Raw genomic sequence first — 19426 nt, 5'->3', positions numbered from 1 at the left:
CTGCGATACCTGAGTTCAAATCCCTGCTCAGCTACAACCTTCATTGCAAGGTTATGTGAGATTAAAAAGTAGAAACAAGGTGTAGAAACAAGGCAGGATAAAAGCATAATAAATAAATGTCTGTATCCATGCATATCACCAACCTGCAGAAATGATGAAAACTAGAGGAAGTAGGCACCGAAACATATCTCCCCCAAAATAAAACAAGGGAATGATACAAATGAGCAGTGCAGTCCTAATGTATGTCTGTTCAGAAGTATACCGAGAATGTTACATAAGGTAACGGTAAAGGACCCGACAGTTAAGTCCAGTTGCAGACGACTCTGGGGTTGCGGCGCTCATCTCGCTTTAGTGGCCGAGGGAGCCGACGTTTGTCCGCAGACAGTTTTTCCAGGTCATGTGGCCAGCAAGATTAAGCCGCTTCTGGCAAAACCAGAGCAGCACACGGAAATGTCGTTTACCTTCCCGCCAGAGCGGTACCTATTTATCTACTTGCACTTTTGGTGTGCTTTTGAACTGATGTATGCCTACCAGACATCTGGAAATTAGCCCTCCCCACAAAAACCGACACCAGAACCAGAGGCACACAGAACGCCATCACCAATCAACCACACCAGACCCAAACCCAGACCCTCTCCACAGATAAATTACAGACACCATCCAGTAGCCAAACCATAGTGGCACCTCCGGATGCTGCACCCCCCTGCAATCCCTACACAGATCTGGCTGGCACAGGGCACAAAACCACAGCTCGCCCCTATACACGAAGCCAAGCCAGAGCACAACTAAGTGCAGTACAGCCATCTTCTCAGAAAAACTCTTCACAAGCTCAAGAGGTCAAGACACGAAAGCTTTAGCAACTAATCCACACCTAATGACCCACCTAAGTGGTACTCAGAATATCACTCAAGAAATCACTCAAGATATCCCTCAAGTAATTAAGGAACAAAAGAAGAAAAGGCACACTAACCTGGGAACTTCCTCTCTGCCCAGAACGTTTGAGGCTATACACCACACCCCCTCAACAGTATTTATAGGAACTCAAACACTGAGATCCTGCTCTGTTCCAGTAACAAGAAGCCGAAAGCACCAGCCTGAAGATGACGAGTGAGACCTCGTCGAAACGTCGCCTAGACACCCCAACTCTTACACGGGAAGATACCCGAAGACACCATATATATATATATATATATATACACATATACCATATATATAATGATCAGAGGAGAAAGGGGCGCAGTCTTATGTTCTACTCTAGAGAAGAACCATAACAAAATTGTACAAAAAGTTGGCTGAATGCAAAAGCGTAGGTACAGGGCCAAATCCCATAATTCACAAAACCAAGTGGAAAAATCCCATAATTCACAAAACCAGTGGGAAAGCAAGCAGATACATTTATTACAAGTGATCTCTCGGGTCAGCATGCAACATTCAGTTAGGCAACCTTCCATCTAATTTTTGCGGCTGCTCAGGCAGACCTAGTCATTTGATAAGTTGCTATTTTGTTTTTGCCATTCATAAAAAAATCAGTTGTGTGACTGATTTGACTTTTTGGATATCGTATCAGCAACAAAAGCCAAGAGGTAGAAGGGAAGACCAAATATTCAATCATTTCTCAAGATAAAGTATTAAGACAAGAATAAAATGTCCTCGATAGAGACAAGCAGCCAGAGCAGTCCCTCGAGGATTAACCTTAGAGTTTATTTTAGTCTGAATTTTCTTAAGTGATTTGGAAGACGAAGACGATGACTTTAACATTGTTCGATGACCCCAAGCCAGGAAGCATTGTTAACACAAGGTCAAATCAGAATATTGTGCAATATATATTGGATGATGCCTTGAACTGGAGCAATAGAAGCGGAATAAAATTATCAGTAGTACCAAGTACAAATCATGGAGGAAATAAGCAAATAAAACTGAGTGTCCAGCTAGGAATGGAGGCTATCTGGGTGGTTGGCCAGGGTGGACTTGAGCAGAAAGCCTTGCCAAAAACATGTTTTGAAAGCCCCAAGCAACATGTGCAGACTGCTGTGGATCTCTGCAACAAAGTATGCATACACTGGAAATGGGCCTCAATGACATTCTAACCAAAGCCTCTGAAATCTAGGAAGGGGTGGCAGCTACTGTGTCTCTAGCAGCCACAAAGTATTATTATTATTATTATTATTATTATTATTATTATTACTATTACATTTGCATACTGCCCTATACTTGTTCACAACATAAAATGACAATATAGGTAAAAAACACAAAAAACATAGTAAGAACCCAATAAACCCCCATTCCATGACACATTTAAAAGGTCATAGGATGTCTATCAGCCAAAGGCCTGGTTAAAAATGGAACGTTTTTGCCCGGCGCCTAAAGGTGTATAATGAAGGCACCAGCCATCTCAAACTGCAATCCTAATTCCATTTACATGGGAGTAAGCCCACTCAATTCAAAGGAACAAGTGCATGTGGTTCGGATTGTGCAATTAGTCTGGGAAAGAGCAGGTCCCTCTTTTGAAGCAGGATACTCACCCAGGAATTATTACCTGTGCCTTTTCTTATTTAGAAGCGCTGCATGCCAAAGATTCCTGGCAAGGTTTGAGAGTGAAAAATAATTTCTCTTGACTTGGATAAGAGTCAGCAGACATTTGCTAATCACTATATAACCTTTAAAAGACATCTGAAGGCAGCCCTGTATATGGAAGTTTTAACGTTTAACGTTTTATTATGTTTTCGTATATGCTGGAAGCCATACGAGTGGCTGAGACAACCCAGTCAGATGTGTGGGGTACTAATAATAATAATAATAATAATAATAATAATAATAATAATAATAGATTAAGCAAACCATAGCTTGCAATTCCACAGAACAAAGTAATGGACCTGATGATACTGCGAACATTTAAAATACGGTGCCAGTAATATTTTCACTTGGGTGTGTTAAAAGAAAATTATGCAGGACAGATGTGTATGACCCTTGCTATAGGATATAGGAACTGGATGCCCTTATACTGAGCCAGACTATTGGTCTACCCAGCCCCAAACTGGTATAGTAACAGCGGGTCCTTTTTTAAAAATGCGGAGATCCAAGAAGTCTGGGACCTTCAGCACACAAAATTAGGGCATCATGTCCATGAAGTGCCATGAACTAGATGACTGGGGTAACAAACTCCAGAAAGGAAGACAGCATGCAGGGTGAGAGCACTGCCATGTGGAAAGCGTCTATGGCTGTTACAAGACCGTGTATCTGCTGTCCATAGATTCCACATACACAGACAGTGGTTGGGCTACCAGCAAAGGTTGTACAGTTGTGATCTCTTGCTTCCTGCCAATGGGATGGAGGCATCCAAAGGGGGGGAAGTGGGGAGGGAGAAAAACTGCCTTCCTTTTCCAAGGGTAGGTCCCCTGTTTCCTCATCTGTATGGGCAGCTGCCATACAGATGTGCCCTGACAAAGGAACAGGTGATTCAGAGAGGTTCGCAAAGCCAAGTAACTTCGTAACTTCCTAGTAATAACAGAAGATGAAAACAAGGAGATACTTTTCAACATTCAAACATATCACTACTTCAGCTGTGTGTTTATTTCTGGACTGTACTTATCCTCTTTGGAAGGGTGGCTAAAAGGAACTAAACTGGACTTCTGGGAGAGGAAGAACAAGGTTCCTGTATTTTATTTTATTTTAAAAAATGTTAAAATTATTTTTTATGGCAATGTGAAGTCAGGGAAGTGTTCTTGAGGGCTGGCCGCTCGCCACAGGGTGGGGTTTTGTTTTGGTATCCTTTTAGAGCTTGCAGGTGTTTGGCATGAACTGGAATCAGGGACAGCTGTGATAGTTCAGATCTGCTATTTCCCTCCCAATATTTCTCAGAAGTGATGCAGTGTGGTGATGTCTCACACCTGATATCCTCTACTTGTGTGGCATGTCTAACTGCACTGTTACAAAAAGTCTATCCATTTTATAGCTTTTTTTTAATGTGCAGATCACAGCAGTAGACTGGCAATGACTATCTAACAACACACAGCCCAAACTCTATCTGGATCAAAACGAGACACTGTTGATATATCCTGTGTTATTTTCTTAATTTATTTTCCACAGGCTCTTCCAAAATGCATGATACTATAGACTGGTATGTAAAAGAATCCGCTTTTTTGGAGATCAAGACATCTGCCTGCATTCCACATACTTGGAAACTAAACATCTTGATGCTGCAGCCCTGCGCAATACCTGCTTTGTTTGTTTGGGTTTTGTTCTGTTACATCTTTTGGAAACAACAAAATAGTGTCTATTTTACTCTGAATGTCTTTAAAAAGCAACAACAATAGTTTGTTTATGTTATTTTTAAAAAACAGAATTCCTGATTATATGTCATGCACAAGTTCCCTGGAGTATCTCTGACCATATTGAGATCATCTAGCAAGTGTTTAAAACTTATTGGGAATTCCTTTCCTGCACAATCTTGGCCTGATTAAAAAGAGGATTAAAAAAAATGAATGAAAACTGCCTGGTTATAAAAAGCTGCATGGAAATGGCTAGCATGACTGTAATTTTCCTGATTGCAAAGAAGTTCTACAAACATAGTGACTCGTTTATATGTTAACCAAAAATAAATTGTTCTCTTCAAATATTTTGACTGCTGCACTGCTATTCCCACCCCCCACCCCCCGGTGAATCTCTAAACCTAAAACAGGAAAAAGCTGCAGCCCAGAAGAAAAAGCTGCTTAATTCCGGTTGAAATGTTAATAAATGGTACATTACTACAGTTCTCCCAAAACTGTATGACTTCAGCATTGTTGCTGTTTAGTCGTTTAGTCGTGTCCGACTCTTCATGACCCCATGGACCAGAGCACGCCAGGCACTCCTGTCTTCCACTGCCTCCCACAGTTTGGTCAGGCTCATGTTTGTAGCTTTGAGAACACTGTCCAACCATCTCGTCCTCTGTTGTCCCCTTCTCCTTGTGCCCTCCATCTTTCCCAACTTCAGGGTCTTTTCCAGGGAGTCTTCTCTTCTCATGAAGCGGCCAAAGTACTGGAGCCTCAGCTTCAGGACCTGTCCTTCCAGTGAGCACTCAGGGCTGATTTCCTTCAGAATGGAGAGGTTTGATCTTCTTGCAGTCCATGGGACTCTCAAGAGTCTCCTCCAGCACCATAATTCAAAAGAATCAATTCTTCAGCGATCAGCCTTCTTGATGGTCCAGCATACTGATGGCCAATTGTATGTCTGAATGTTCCTTCTCAGGGCTGGTCCACAAGACTTTGCCTGTCCATCTCAAGGTCAAAAGCTAGCAGCTGTTCAGTAGAAAGGTCCTGCACAGATAGAAATAACTGCAGGTATGAATGTTCATATGATTCTCCATTTTTGTAACACTCCGGGATGAGAAAACCAGAAAGTACTAGGTTGGTTTTAAAAATGAAGGGAAAGTCTGATAAGCCATTTAAATCCCAGTTAATTGTTTTTTAAAAAGCATGCCTGTCCCACTTTATAGTGATAAGCCAGACTTTGATATAATGGGGCAAAAAACAGCAGCAGGTGCTGTTCCTTCAAGTCTTAAGAAATTTCTATTCATATTAAACTTGGTGCTACTTAGAGAAATCCAATGGACTTGCAGACCAAGGAAATGCCAAGAAACGGATTCCAATCTAGAAATCTTAAATCAAGCAGTAAAACAATTCATTCAACATCTGCAATATAATCGATTGCAATGTGTTTAATAAAATTGACTCATGACTTAGCCAGCATCTTTAAACAAGTGGCAGCTGTATTCATAATCATGAGATTATTATTAAAAAGGAAGCTACACCATTATTCTACTTGCTGGGGGTCAGAACAGCTCTTTGCTTTATGTGATCTCAACAAAAGCATAACACAACACAGTTTGGCTTCTCATTTAAAGATACAGCATATTACAACTGATGTGAAGAGCTCATTTTTGCTTCAGATCCCCACTTCCACCTCTGCTGTGGTGCCCAGAATCTAAAACTCTCTCAGGGGGCTTGCCTATTCCTTTCCCTACTCACTACAAGCTTTTGTTGAAAAGTGTCTAATTTCAGTGGCCCTGTTTGGCTCTGTAGCTGATTAGTGCTGCTTAAAATTTTAAATTATCTTTAGTATTGGTATTTGAAATGTTGCCCTTTATTACATTTTTGTGCTGTTAGACATCACTTTTTGAGTTCTTTGGGTTGAAAAGTGAGAAATACTTTTTAATAGAAATAAAAATAAATCATGTTTCCCATGTGAGTTATTTTTATAAAATTTCTTTGATTAATTTATTTAAGATACTTATAGACAGCTTAGTATTTTTAAGAAAAGAAATCAAAGTAGTATCCACAAAAATTCAAGGCACACAATAATAACCCAACAGCATTAAAAACAGTGTGCAATAAAATTCATCTTTGCAATGGGGGCGAGGCGGGGGGACGGCAGAGGTATGAGCAACAACTATTCTGAAAATGCTTAGGTGTAAAGAATACTGTGAAGAGAAATCCAGTTGATTAAGTATCAACTTTAAGTAACAAAGAGATCATTTCATTTCAAATAACAATCCCTATAAATGTGGTGATTCTGTTTAGATGACCTGGCAGACCCGTGTCTCACTGAACAGCTGTGGCCTTGCAGACATGGGCTGCCGCTTGCTGAGGACAGATTTTTCACCAGAGAGCCTTTGCATCCAGGCTCTTCTGATCTGAAAAAGGAGCAATGATGGGGAACATTAACTGGCAGAAGACAGGAAGAAAATGAGGTTGTAATTATTATCGGGGGAAAGAGCCTTTAACATAAAGACTAGAAACTGATGTGAACCACAACAAAAGGAAGCCACTACAGAAAGTTAAAAGGTTTGCATGTGAAATTTTAAATAGGAACGTCTGAAAGTTCAGTTTAAGGAGCCAGTCTTCCTCCCAGCGTGATCCTTAAATATCACCTTTCGCAGTGTTAAAAGGTCTACATTTTGCAGTCCTTTGAACATATGCATAATCACTAATTTTGCACCACCATGTGAATAAACCTCTAACAAAACACTTGTAAAACCAACCTGCTGTAAGTGCTCAAAAGCCGCAGCTTAAATCCCTGTGAAAGTTACAAAGCGAGAAAGTTGGCTTTCCTGCAGACCACAGGCAACTTCAGCACTGCATTCCCTTGTCCCACGAATTGCAGCCCACTGTCTCCCAACATTTCCATTCTGATGTTGCGCTGACCTATTTGCAAACTTTCATCACACCTGTCCTTCTCACCTTCCTCATAGGATACCAGCAAGAGAGACACCTCTTTCTCTGCGCAGTCTAACAGCCTTCTGCCTCCCCCACACCACCACCCAACATGTTCTGAAGAGTCCCCCAGTTCTCTGGAGCAAAGTGAGGTGGGGTGTCACTGAAGGCTGCAGTGGGAAGGGGAGGTGGTAAAAAAAGAAAAGAAAAGGCACTTCTCTTCTTCCATTAAGGGATGGATTAAAAAAAAAACTTCTGTGATTGTAAGGACACCAAATGGATCCCACAATTTTTTTAAAAAATAAAAAATCTTCCATTTGGCACAAGTAACAAGGCAACAGTGATAGATCCTAAGGAGCAGGCAAACTTCCATGGGATGAGAAGGTTCATCAAGTGACTCAGTCCTAAGCCGTTTAGGGTTTAAAGGTAACAACCATCAGCACTTGAAAGCAAACCAGCAACCTGTGCAACTGATTCAATAAAGGGGGCACATGATTCCAGCACTTGGCCCAGCAGAACTTTCATGGATTTAAGTTTCCACGTGCTTTTCAGGGGGAAACCCACACAGAATGTGACATAGACATCCAGCATGTAACAAAAGCATGACGTCCCATGGCCTCACCTGACCTTCTCAGCAATGGGCACAGCTTCCTCTTTTTTAAAGTTACTGCTTTATTAAGCAAGTTGTCCATAAACTTTTCACATTTGAAACCAAATCTACTCACAGCCTTTGTTGTATAGAACTGTCCCATCGTGTGGCACGGACTTTTTAAAGAACAGATTACTTTGCCGCAATATGTGGAGAATTTGCAGATATGTGGAGAATCTGCAGACAACAGCCTCACTTCTACAGTTAACAAATATTACTGGTTATAGAATAGTTAATCTTATTGGCTTCAGGGGGATAGTGTTCACCAATCACTGTCTTGACAGTATTCAGTAACTTCTGAACACACAAAAAAGGAACTATTTCAGTCAATGCCTTCTTATCAATGGCATTGTAACTTTTTGAAACCAGAGGAATAACAGAGAAAAGACCAATAAAAACAATAGCTTAAGGTCAAAATTGGATGATTTTAGCATCTGAATAACATGCACCTCAAGAAAAGAGATATCAGTTTTTATGTACCTAAACATACCTGTTGCAATTTTATATAAAACTACAAAGATTTGATGGTGCCTCTGCTTCCATTACTTCAGATGGTGATAACTTAACATACAGTGATTCTACTTTTTCTGCTACAAAAACCTGAAAACATTTAGATAACCCAGGCTGAGCCTTTGGAATAAGGTTGACCACAAATATAATGAATAGCATGTATCATGTTGAGCACTGCTGACCAGAAGGGTCCAGTGCCCAGCCCACAGCAAGCACAACAAATTGTATTATTAGATATAGAACGACAAATTGTACACTCACAGAGAACATGCCATTCCAGAGCAAACTCCCTATGCCCTGGAAGTTCATCGAACTGTAGTCAGGATATGGCTCAGGATCTAATAGACCAACTGTGTGACACAACACAAAACAGAGTCAAGATTTCCTAGGATTCGGCTTTTAAAATGTCTATAGTAAGTTATCTCTTTGCTATACTGTGCCACTACTTTTGTTATCATCATAATTATTTGTACGGTAGCATCAACTGAGGTTGGATAAATGGAAGAGGAGCAAACGTGAATAAATTTAAACGAGCATTCAGAGGTTTATCGAAGAGAACTGACCTGAGGATCCGAGAACACTTGCTGCATGCTATTGATTGGGCCATATGGAACGCCACTACCTTCAAAGAGTTCTAGCCATTTGGTGGTCTCTTTTTCCAAAAACCTAGGAATAAGGAAACATGCGGTTTGAACTATCCATTTCAGCCAGCATTTTTTTTATATATATATAAGCTAGTTTCTCTCAAAGTAGTAAATAATGCAGTAAAAATGTTCTGCACATGTTCCTCAGAAATACAGAGACTAAGCCCTGGGGCAAAAATCATGGTTAGACTGTCTTACAATTCTATCTGATTTTCTGATGCAATCCAGCAGGGATGCAAACCAAAATTATCAGCAGTTTCAATAAAACCCAGTACATTTCCTCCCATTCTTAATTACTGTAATGAGCTTCACATTTTTTTTATTTCACGTCTATTTTTCACAACAAAAAGATAGATGTGATGTGGTTAAGAGACATGTGCACGAGAAAAGGTCTATTTTTAAACACAAAGATCCAATTCAAAGCCTTGCAAAGTTTTCTCCTCCTTTACATCTGAAACACATGTCCCAATTAAAAACAGCAATTGTTAGTCAGATAACAACATTGATTACATATTTATGTGTTGTATGATTGTAATATTTGTCCCAAGGTCATCCGGTTTTGCATATGATATACTATACTTATCCTGAACAACCCAAATTTCCTTGGTTTACTTGCTTGCCTCCTTGGGGTCATTTACAGAATCTTACTTCGTTATCATGTTCCTATCATTAGAGACATTTCCTGCTTCCTCCTCCCTATGTGGAGTTGTTTAGATGAAGTTCACAGACAGTTCTGAACAAAAGCAAACATTTAAACAACCTTTTACATTGCCCTTTTTGAGGCAGTCTGAATCAAAGCGCTTGGAAATGTACCCTTGCCAAATATGTGTCTGTTATTTTATCATTGTGCAACAAAACAGGCAGCCACACACACAAGGTCTGTAAATGCTGTGACAAATATTGCCGAAGAACTTTTCCACAATCAGCATTCTCTAGGCTGCACTTTGGATTTGAAAGAATATATCTTTGAAGAATAGGGAACATCCAGGCATGCACTGTCAAAAATAATGAACGTGATATGCAAAAAGCTGAAGCACTTTAAGATGCTTCATCAGAAAAGACAGCTGGCTCCCCTTATGCTCTTACGTATAAACTACAAAAACTGGGGCTGCTGAAGAGGCCAGAGACCTGGAAGACCTGCTCCCTGCCTTGCAGGTCTTTCCCACCTGGCCTGGGAGTGGACCACCTTGACTGACTCCAGCTACAAAAGCCAAGGCTGCTGAACAGACTCCTGGGCTGGTTGTTGTTTCGGGTTTTATTGGGGTGGGGGAGGGGAAGCGTAACAAAAAATAATATCAGTAACAGTATATTTATTTTAGATTTTGCTATGGCTTATGTGAGAACATTGTTCAGTTTGCTTGTGTACTTTTGCATGCTTTATTTATTGTTTATGACTACTTTTGTTAGGTCTGTAATTGTGTATTTTTATAAAAAGCTACCTTGAGTATGGTTTTAACTATGCGTGAATGTAAAACCAGAGGGACGCAGGTGGCGCTGTGGGTAAAACCTCAGTGCCTAGGACTTGCTGATCGTAAGGTTGGCGGTTTGAATCCCCGCGGTGGGGTGAGCTCCCGCCGTTCGGTCCCAGCTCCTGCCCACCTAGCAGTTCGAAAGCACCCCTAAGTGCAAGTAGATAAATAGGGACCGCTTTATAGCGGGAAGATAAACGGCGTTTCCGTGTGCGGCACTGGTGCTGGCTCGCCACGTGACCCGGAAGTGTCTTCGGACGGCACCGGCTCCCGGCCTCTTGAGCGAGATGAGCATGCAACCCTAGAGTCGGACACGACTGGCCCGTACGGGAAGGGGTACCTTGACCTTTACCTTTATATGTAAAACCATGCTCAAGGCAGTTTTTTAAAAAAATACACAATTACTATGCGTATGTGTATGTGTATGTAAAGGGACGCAAGTGGCACTGTGGGTTAAACCACAAACCCTAGGACTTGCCGATCAGAAGGTCGGCAGTTCGAATCCCCGCGACGGGGTGAGCTCCCGTTGCTCAGTCCCTGCTCCTGCCAACCTAGCAGTTCGAAAGCATGTCAAAGTGCAAGTAGATAAATAGGTACCGCTCCAGCGGGAAGGTAAACAGCATTTCCGTGAGCTGCTCTGATTTTGCCAGAAGTGGCTTAGTCATGCTGGCCACATGACCCTGAAAAACTGTCTGTGGAAGCGGACAAACGCTGGCTCCCTCGGCCTGTAAAGCGAGATGAGCGCTGCAACCCCAGAGTCGTTCACGACTGGACTTAATTTTGTCAGGGGGGGTCCTTTAGCTTTACCTTTAGGTGTATGTAAACTAGAAGCTGCTTCCCCTGTTTACTTCACAACGTGCCAAGCCCCCTCTCTTTACACTTGGCCACCCCCCTCCCATTAAACCTTGCCAACCCCCTTACAATTCACCCAAACCATGCCCCCTCTCCATATTTCCTTGCCCAAACTGTGCCCCTGCCCTTAGACCTCACCCTGCCCTCAGCTCATACTGCTTGCCTCACGCTGCTGTTGTCATTTTGGCCTCAGCCACAGACGACAAGGAGTGGCAAGCAGCAATGGCAAAGCACGATGGTTGCTGGAGAGCTGCCCTGCCCTGCCCATCCCCAGCAGCTCACCTGGGGCATCCACCTCCCTCCACTTCCCTCGCCAGCCTCTGACACTGCGGAGGCTGAAATAGCGGCATCGTTGTGTGATGGGAAGTGGCAGCAGAGCAGGCTGGATGGATGCTGGGGAGCTGCCTTGTCCAGGCTTTCTTGCCTAGGCCATATTGCATTAATATGGGGGTGGGGAGAGGTGGACCGGAAATCAGACAATGGAGGAAGAGCGCCAGAGATGTGGATGTGCCTGAACTGAAGAAGGATATTGTCAGAGCTGCCCGAGGTCCCAGCTCACAAAGGACCAACGCCAGTTCGCTGTTATATACAAAAGTCTTTCTTGAAGTTCAGTTTCGCTTTCCAGCCGCAGCGTGCAGCTCTACGTCTGAAACTCTAGACCGCTGAAGCTCCGTCTGAATCTCCTCCCCCCAGACACCAGTTTAAGATTCTAGCCTTGTTCCACCTCTTCCTTTGCTCTTTCCTCCTCTGGCTCCGCCTGTCAGCTGGGGTCTCGCTCTTCCTAGACTCTTCTGACGCTGAGTCCCCTGAGTCTTCCCCCTGCCTCCGGCGGGCTTTAGGACCTGGTTCCCAATCCGGGTTTTCTGCTGTACCGCACGCCTGTACATTTGAACTTGGCGCGCGCGCCCAGCCGGCAACCTTCCTCCTGACCGTTACACTGCTCCTGTCACTGCTTCCCCCTTCGGGGGGGCTAGCTGGATCTGACCTCCCCTCCGTTCCCCCGCTCTCCGATAGAGGCGTGGTCAGCCCTGACTCATCTTCTCTCCCTGCTGGAGGAGACGCTGGCCCTGACACATGGGGCTCTTCCCCCCCACTACGCTCTGGTGGGGAAGCTGGTCCTGATCTCCCGCTGCTGCTTTGGGAGTCCCCGCTGGCCCCTTGTTTCTGGTGTGTCCCCCCTGGGACCCCCCTTGCCCTGACCATCGGCGCCTCCTTCTGGGAATCTTCTGATTCGCTGGAGAAGCTCATGGAATCTCTCGGGTCACTGCCATACTCCCCTACGCTGCCCTCAGATTCTTCCCCTTCGCTCTCCATTTCCTCTCTCCCCTGTGCCTCTGTTCCTGAGCCCCTGACAGATATGTATCTTGTATTTCTAGTTCAGGCATAGGCAACCTTGGCCCTCCAGATGTTTTGGGACTACAGCTCCCATCATCCCTGACCACTGGTCCTGTTAGCTAGGGATGATGGGAGTTGTAGTCCCAAAACATCTGGAGGGCCGAGTTCTCCCATGCCTTCTCTAGTCTGTATTTTTATGCTGCAAACTGCCCTGAGATTTTTGGGTGAAGGGTGGTATGCAAATTTAATACAAATAAAAATGAAAAGAAAAGACTGTGGGTGAGGCTGTGGGAGTGGGGGGTATCCTGATCACCCCAATGTGTGGAGGCAGTAGCAAGAAGTGGAGGGGAAAGGAACAAACATAAGCAGAACTAATGACCTGGCATGACTTCCAGTGTTTCTCAAACTTGGGTCCCCAGCTGGCAGGACCAGGATGATGGGAATTGTAGTCCAACACAGCTGGGGACTCAAGTTTGAGAAACACTGATGGGATGAGAGAAAGAGTCAGAAAAATGGCACGTGGGTATGTGAAATTAAGACTTGAGAGCAAGAGAGAGGAAGTGACAGAGAGGAGATGTGGCTGGGTACGAGTCTCAGAAGGAATATGGGCGTGACAGTGAGGCAGAGACTCAAAACTGTGGAGCCGGCAGAGACCCAAGAACAGCTGAACTGAAACAGTGAGAACTTCAAAGAGACAAGGAGGAATTTCAGGAAGCAGCAGGAATACCGAGGGGAAAGTGAAAGCAGAAGGGAAACCCAAAGGCAAAAACTGGTCCAGCGAAAGGTCAGCTGCCCAGTACCACCTCAACAGGGAAGAACAGACAAGGGCAGGAGGAATTGAAGACTTCCTGTAGCTAGCTACCACATGGTGGGTCAAATAATAGGACTGCACAGAAACTTTGCACATTTTTGGGGGTGTCTGTCTGTCTCAGGAAACAATGGAGTACACCTCCAGGGGCGAAGTCAAACTGCTGGAGGATCACAGCACCAATAGCAAATTCTCCGGGGTGCAAGACTGGGCAGTCCTGTGCTGCCCAGAAGACAAGACTGCCTCTCAGCATCGCTGATGTGGTCCAAAGGAAAGCAGAGCAAGACATTTGGCACCAGCTTGGCTGCAGGAGTTGGCGGAAGGAAGCACACAAGACGCCTTAGGGGCTCCATTCCAAATTTGTGTAGGGTTACTCCTTAGCCTTTTCTTCTCCGGAAAATGTTTTGCAAGGTTGGATGGCAGGTTGAGAGGAGTTCCCTGCCAGGACAGACTTTGCTCGTGTGCTCAAGACATCGATTCCATAAAACATATTTTGTTGCACTGTGCAAAATATGAGCAGGCAAGGGCTGAACTGATACTACCCTTGCTGGTACCTTTCCTGGGAAAATCAGAGGCTCAGTATGTCAGGTTCCTATTGGAAGACCGGACAAATGCTAGAACGTAAGCAGTGGCAAAGTTTTTATCAGTGGTTGCAAGAACCAATGATCCCTATATTCTGAACAAAATGCTTGTTCAACCTGGAGGTAGGCTGTATGAATTGTGTATTGCATTGTAACGATTTGTTGGGTCTCTGGACCATAATAAAGATCGTCATTGATTTGCAAGGCGGATTTTTCCTCAGGGTTTACTCCTGAAGCCTTTCTCATGAATGAGTATAGCTGCAAGGCAGCGGGAGGTTCAAGATCAAATGGGTTTCCCATATTAAGAATCCCCTCATGTGCAAGCAGGGTGGGCGTCTTGAGAGCACCTGGGATTCAGCAGGGGGGGGGGGGGCTTCACAGTCTGATTATGTATTTAGCAGCTCATGAAACTCAAGGCAGCCTATGTGGGATTCCTAGGCAACCTTCCACACTTGCCCTGCCCAGACCTGCTTAACTTTAGCAAGGTAGATGCATCATGTGCAGTCAGGTTATGCTGAACCTCACATCTAATCCGACTTCTAGTTTCTGATAATTCGTAAGGCAGATAATTAATCACTTCTTCAGTGCATTAAATTTGACTGTGGCCAGTGTGATTGCTGACACTACTGCAGATAAACTTTATCTTGCCATGCCATTCCTGGCAATTCAACATATTTTTCCACAAGAAACTCTGCCAGATGCATACCCATAAAGGATATTTGGCATTAATCTACTCTGCTGCTTTCTTCTTGTGACGGATGACTTGTTCTCCACAATTATTCTGTTTTAGATACTGTTGCAAAGACTCCAAGGAATAAGGGGGGGTTTTTTGTTTTTGTTTTTGCTAGTACCAAGAAACAGTAACAAGTCCCATATAACCTGTCTTTCAAAATTTACCATATAAAATGTGATCACTCCACAAATGATGTCTATTAGCTAATACAAGCCAAATTACAAGGAACAGGAATGGAAACATATGACTCCAAGATCCTGGACCAAGATTTATATTACAATTGGTCTTTCTTTATTGGGTGCCAGATTCATTCAAACTAACATGACACTTAATAAATTATGTTCTTCCATTAGCATATGAAGTACAGAATAGGTCTGTACAGGCAGCATCTGACGTCCTCCAGGGATTTGGTGGAACCTCTGCTAACATAGCATAATATATCTGGCAAATAAGCTGAAGAACTGAACTTGAGACAGCAACAGGGACAACCAAGTAACAGCCAACTACGGGTATAAAAATGAAAAATGGAATATTGTCTTTCAGTAAATCCCACGTCAGGACTTGGATGAAGAATTGGATGAACCTGCACCCCCCCCCTCCCATAGAGTGGTGTTTGGAATAAAACTGGAGAGGGCACGTATATGGGGGAGATGAGACTGTCTTCCATGCAGGAGATGACTCAGGGGCCTTTGAGAACATTTTAAGAGGTTCTAGGAAAATAAAGAACGTTTCCAAAGGAAAATGACTTCTCCCACTGATGACCACATGTACAATATGGTGTTGCACAGAAGATGCCTGGCGGACCATTTATAGCTAGTTGTAAGAGTTGCATTTAAGTACTTATTTTAAGAAAAAGTACCATTTGAAATATGTGTTTTGAGGGTCCTTGTTTTTTAAAGGCACATATTAATGTGAAATCTGAATGTTATTATGAGGGACCAGAAACAGACAAATTTGTCCTTACCTAGTTAAAGACAAATGAAGACAATCCTGTCTAAGACAAAATTTCTTAAGCGACATCCATTTGGTGGAAGACTTGAAATCTTAATGCTTTTATAAACTTACATAACACCCCATAGTTAATATTAGCCTACATGAGCTATACATAATAAAATGGCCATGACTGCAAACAAGTTTGCAAAAATAAACACTTGAAGCTTAAATTCATAAATCGTACCTGGCTGTTAAAATTTCCGTAAGTTCCTTCCTATTTAGCACTCGCAGCTGGTTATTTTTGTATCTGGAATCTTGGCTGATTTCAGGCAGATTCAAGATCTGAAATGCATTCAGTAACATAATCATCACAGAAAGTTGTGCAAATTGGTCTTCAGTGAGAGAGATGCAGTCATACACTAAATATCAAAGAATATAATCAATAAAACTGGGCTCTCTACATAAAGCATTTCTTAACATTTACTGAAGAAGTGTGCATGCACACGAAAGCTCATACCAAGAACTAACTTAGTTGGTCTTTAAGGTGCTACTGGAAGGAATTTTTTATTTTAACATTTACTGTATGTGTAAAATCCAAAAGCACATTTATTCAATTAATTAAAAATAATTTAATTTTAATTAATTGGAGTAAAATATGTCCATCATGTCTTTTATTAATTAACTGAAATTCTTCTATCTCCATTTTCCACTAATTCAACAACACAAGCAGCTCACATCCGAAACCTAGTGTGCAAGTACACATAGTCAAAACATATTAAAACAATAATAATATCTCAGATGTGTCTCCTAGCTATTTATTTAAAGACTCTTATTCTAGTGATCACCAAAGAAAAAGCCCAACAACTTTTTCTGGACTTTTATCTCTGGAAATATGGCAACCCTAAGTTATATAACAGAATATGTCACTGCTGCTTCTTATGTAAGAATCAATATTCCACGTTAGCTCATTTAGAAACCAGTCATCGGTGAAACATTTTACTAGAATCATACACCTGCAACATATTTATTTGTATTGTTCTAAAACTGACTTTTTCCTTTTGTACTGTTATTATCGTATTATTGTAAATGGTCTTGTGACTTATGTTAAAGGCGATTCACGAAATCACCATCATTATCACCTTGAGCTTCCCACCTTGTGAATTGCTCTTTAATTACTATTACCTTGCAGACAGTGGCAAACTGTTGATCATTTCCTGCTCCCACCACAATGTAGCCATCCTTTGTTTTGAAAGCCTAGAAACAGTATGGGAGATCAGAATGTAATTGAAACATGCATTATGGTACTATGTGAATAATATTTCTGCCTCCACCATCAGTTGTTTTTAAAGGTCACTGTCTTTCAGAACTAGTCTGAGTCCACACGCACCATCTGTGCCTGCTCCTGCTGGACTCTCCCCTCCGCTTCCAGGCCAACTTTATGTTCATTGCATTTGTTTTGGTCAGTTGATATCGTAAACTGCTTTAGGTGCCTTGGCAGAAAGGTGGCATATAAGTTCAACGAATGAAATATAAGCTAACGCTTTAAAAATATGTTAAATAGTCCACATTCTCAATAGAAATTAATATTTTCTACCCAACAACTAAACCTTTTCAACTTTAGCTGAATTTACGCATCACAGCAAGCACACACGTTCAGCCATTTAAGGCACATAAAGACAGGGCTTCTGTACTTTATTTATGATGCTCTCAAAGGTCCCTTTAAAGTAAATGCATGCATAACCATGTGCTTATCAGCAATTATCACTTTGCAAATGCCAGTCAGACCACACAGCAGCATCTAACTTGTGTTCATACTCTTGAGCTGCGAATACTGAAGTTACTATACATGTATAAAGGCCCAGCCACTAATGTTTTTGCTTCACTGACTTTGGGGCATGTGTGGGAAAAATGAGTAAATCCTAAAATGTAATTAGGAAAATGCAATCCCCATGTCATCTTCAGACAGAAGTAGTATTGGAATAAATACAGCAGTGTCTCTCTGCATGAAATTTATTTTCTTCTTCAGCAGAGCAGATATTCTGGGCTTCCCATCACAAAAACGACTGATTATTTGTCAGTCATTGTTGCTGATAAAGCAGAAACTTCCCAACATTATTAGCACAGCAAGGCCAACATTTAAGAGTGCTAACAACAGTTTCATTCATGGTCTATGGATGTATACACACACAACCCGCAGGTTACCACAAGTTACTGTCTGGTCACAGAAAGCTCCACTATCTTATTATACAAAGGAGACAGAAAGCAAAGTGCAGACAGATTTTAATGAGATTTTGTTTTGATAAACTGCTGCCCATAGCCGTGAATCTTGCTAAATTAGTGCAATAAAATTTACTTCATACAAGGCAAAAGTCTTTTCTGTGTGTGCCTTTTGTTTGTAAAGAACAGAGGCTTGTGACAGGGCATCCAGGAACATGACAAAAATTGCATGCAAAATAATACACAACGTTGGTGTCCTGAACTTCGTGGTGTAAGAGTAACTGAAGACAATAAGCCACAGACATGGAAATTATTTCAGAGCTTGTTAGAGGAAATCAGTGGAGATGAATGATATGATATTCCAAAGCAATGTTTGGTGAAAGAAACTACAGGTTTGGGGTAAATATACAAAGATCATCTAATTATCAAGGGAAAGGAACAGCCCAAATGGCCTAAAGCAGAGGTTCCCAAATTGTGACCTGTGGTTCAAAGTAAAAACACAATGAGGACTCTTGCAGCGAGTAGCACAGCACACTACAATTGCTACAATGAGCAGAAAAATGATGAGGTGGTTCACTCTCAGCAATGTTCAGGTGGTCTGTGAGGGGGGAATGTTTGGGAAAACTCAGTGAGAGTGGTGAGGAAAACCCAGAAGAGTGCCAAGTGTTGGTGGGGGCAGGGATGGCCTGGAAGGAGCCCTAATATAACTGTATTGTACTATTTTACATACACTATTTTGATTAAAATGTGGGACAGAAATCAAATAAATATACACACTTTTCATAGTAATTAATTATAGTTGCAGTACTATCATTATCACCAACACAAATACAGTCATAAACAATGGTCTTAAGAGTTGTGCTGTAGAACCAGTTTCTGATGGGAGTTTAGCTGGTGAACATTCCTTGAAGGTCTTTAACAGGAGAATATTGCCACCAGAAAGACACAGCTACTGGATTATAACAGAACAGTCATGGCTAGTCAAAGACCTACACCAAGGAACATCCTGACTCAGAATTCAGTGTTTTCCCTTAAGGAATCCAATCCAGTCCCTGGGGAGAAATATTTGGAGGAAGAGGATTGAGGCCCTGAAAACTACATTCCAACTGAAGACCTGGAGAAACCTTCAGTCTGAAGAGATCTATCTCAAAGATCCTTGCCAGGGTCCAAAGAACCACTTAGATCCTGCCTTGATCGCTGATTCTTTCCCATCACCCCAAGGCTTCAGGAGTGGAGGAGGCTGTAAACACAATGAGAAGCTCAGACTCACTAACGATCTATTAGGGAGAAAGGGTCTTTCTGGGAGGATGGCAAACAATGACCCACTAAAGGACCAGATAATAGAGGAGCTGGAATTTTGGTCTCCTCTGGACCTATGCTGATTCTGGCAACAGAGAGCACGAGCCCTGCTCACCACTAATTTTACATTTTGTGTTAAAAAAAAACAAAACACAGAGAAAGAATAAATGTTATGCATTTAAAGTACCTCACACATATTGAGTTGG

At 42.3% G+C, this 19426-nt stretch overlaps 1 protein-coding gene across 10 annotated transcripts in view; it reads right to left on the bottom strand.

Moving 5' to 3' along the window:
* Window positions 1-19426, bottom strand: part of SUGCT (succinyl-CoA:glutarate-CoA transferase) — a 294353-nt gene that overhangs the window by 170131 nt on the left and 104796 nt on the right. For 5 of the 10 annotated variants that reach the window (XM_083468830.1, XM_083468832.1, XM_083468835.1 and 2 more), the window contains exons 10-12: window positions 16887-16958; window positions 15949-16046; window positions 8913-9015 (exon numbers count right to left, since the gene is read on the bottom strand). In XM_083468830.1, coding sequence (XP_083324956.1) covers window positions 8913-9015; window positions 15949-16046; window positions 16887-16958 — 273 coding nt within the window. Of the gene's footprint in view, window positions 1-1374; window positions 5295-5342; window positions 6671-8912; window positions 9016-15948; window positions 16047-16886; window positions 16959-19426 lie in introns of those variants that run through there. The other 5 variants (XM_083468837.1, XM_083468838.1, XM_083468831.1 and 2 more) reach the window with 3 other exon arrangements.

The sequence above is a fragment of the Podarcis liolepis genome (genome assembly GCF_965112155.1).
Source record: "Podarcis liolepis genome assembly, chromosome: 12".
Classification (NCBI taxonomy): domain Eukaryota; kingdom Metazoa; phylum Chordata; class Lepidosauria; order Squamata; family Lacertidae; genus Podarcis; species Podarcis liolepis.
Note: the sequence above shows the minus strand (reverse complement) of the source record. Positions and strands in the feature narration are given on the sequence as shown.